This window comes from Monoraphidium neglectum (assembly GCF_000611645.1).
Source record: "Monoraphidium neglectum strain SAG 48.87 unplaced genomic scaffold scaffold04663, whole genome shotgun sequence".
NCBI lineage: Eukaryota > Viridiplantae > Chlorophyta > Chlorophyceae > Sphaeropleales > Selenastraceae > Monoraphidium > Monoraphidium neglectum.
In genome coordinates, this window is record NW_014008966.1 from 3,211 (window position 1) to 4,317 (window position 1,107).

The window sequence follows — 1,107 nt, forward strand, 5'->3', positions numbered from 1 at the left end:
GGCGCCAGCCGACGGCGGCGGCGGCGGCAGCAACGGCGGCAGCGGGGACGGCAGCAACGGCGGCAGCAGCGTCATGGCGGTCGACGAGGAGTCCGACGCGGTGCTCGTCCCTTCCCCCGCCGCCGCCGCCGCGGGCGGCCCGCCCGCCGCGGCCCCCCAGCAGCAGCAGCAGCAGCAGGCAGCGTTGGAGCTGTCCGAATCCCGCGTCCGCGCCGCCGCGTCGCAGGCCGGCGTAGGCCTCAACTTCATCCTGAGCGCCGCGTACAGCCCCGACGCGGCCGCGCTGCGGCCGCTCGTGCTCGCGCAGCTAAGGGGCCTGCTGTCGCTGCAGATGCTGTCAGCGCCCGGCCTGCAGCAGCTGGCCGCTGACGCGAAGCGCGCGGCGGTTGCGTTGAAATATGTCCCCGTCTCTGCCGGCCCCGAGTGCGCCGGCGGCGTCGCCGCGCTCGCGTCGGCGGGCGGCGCGCCGCACTGGAGCACGCGCGCGGCGGCGGTGGTGCACCTGGCGTGCTTCTGGTTCAGGCACTGCTTCCTGCTGGGGGCGGCGGAGGCGCAGGCGCTGGAGGGGCTGGTGGTGGGCCTGCTGCAGGACCCGAAGGTGGGCTTCAGGTTTTTTGTGCAAGGAGCTTGTATCAGCGCTGTTGCCTTTGTGTATGTGTGTGTGTGTGTGTGTGGCTTGTGCTTGTGTGAGTGTATTTGTGGAGAGGTGAGGCTGTATCCACGGGGCCTGTTGTCGGCAAAGTGTTGTCTGCTGATCGTGGTCTGCTTTGGTGTTACCTGTGAGTCATGTTGGTCCTGCTAGTGTCGTGTCGGGTCTGGGGTTTTGGGTGTTGGCAAGTGCGTATTTGTGCAGGGCGTGTACATAGGTCACTTGGCGCTGCTCTGCAGCAGTCGTCTCCACCACGTGATTGAGAACTTTGTGAATGATTGACCAACGCCCCCAAACCCCCACGTGATCGCTCCGCAGCTGGAGGTGCGCAACGTGGCCGCCGCCACGCTTTCGGGCATGGTGCGCGGCATGGCGCCCGCAGAGGCCGCCGCCCTGCGCGAGCGCCTCATCTCACAGGCCCACGCCCTCTTCGGCCCCGGCCCCGGCGCGGCCCGCGC

At 69.3% G+C, this 1,107-nt stretch overlaps 1 protein-coding gene across 1 annotated transcript in view; it reads left to right on the forward strand.

Moving 5' to 3' along the window:
- MNEG_14662 (hypothetical protein) overlaps positions 1–931 on the forward strand; it is a gene marked incomplete at both ends in the record, with an annotated part of 4,091 nt that extends 3,160 nt beyond the window's left edge. The window contains 2 exons of the mRNA XM_014036866.1: positions 9–598; positions 854–931. Coding sequence (XP_013892320.1) covers positions 9–598; positions 854–931 — 668 coding nt within the window. The remainder of the gene's footprint in view (positions 1–8; positions 599–853) is intronic.
- Between the last annotated feature and the right edge of the window lie 176 nt (positions 932–1,107).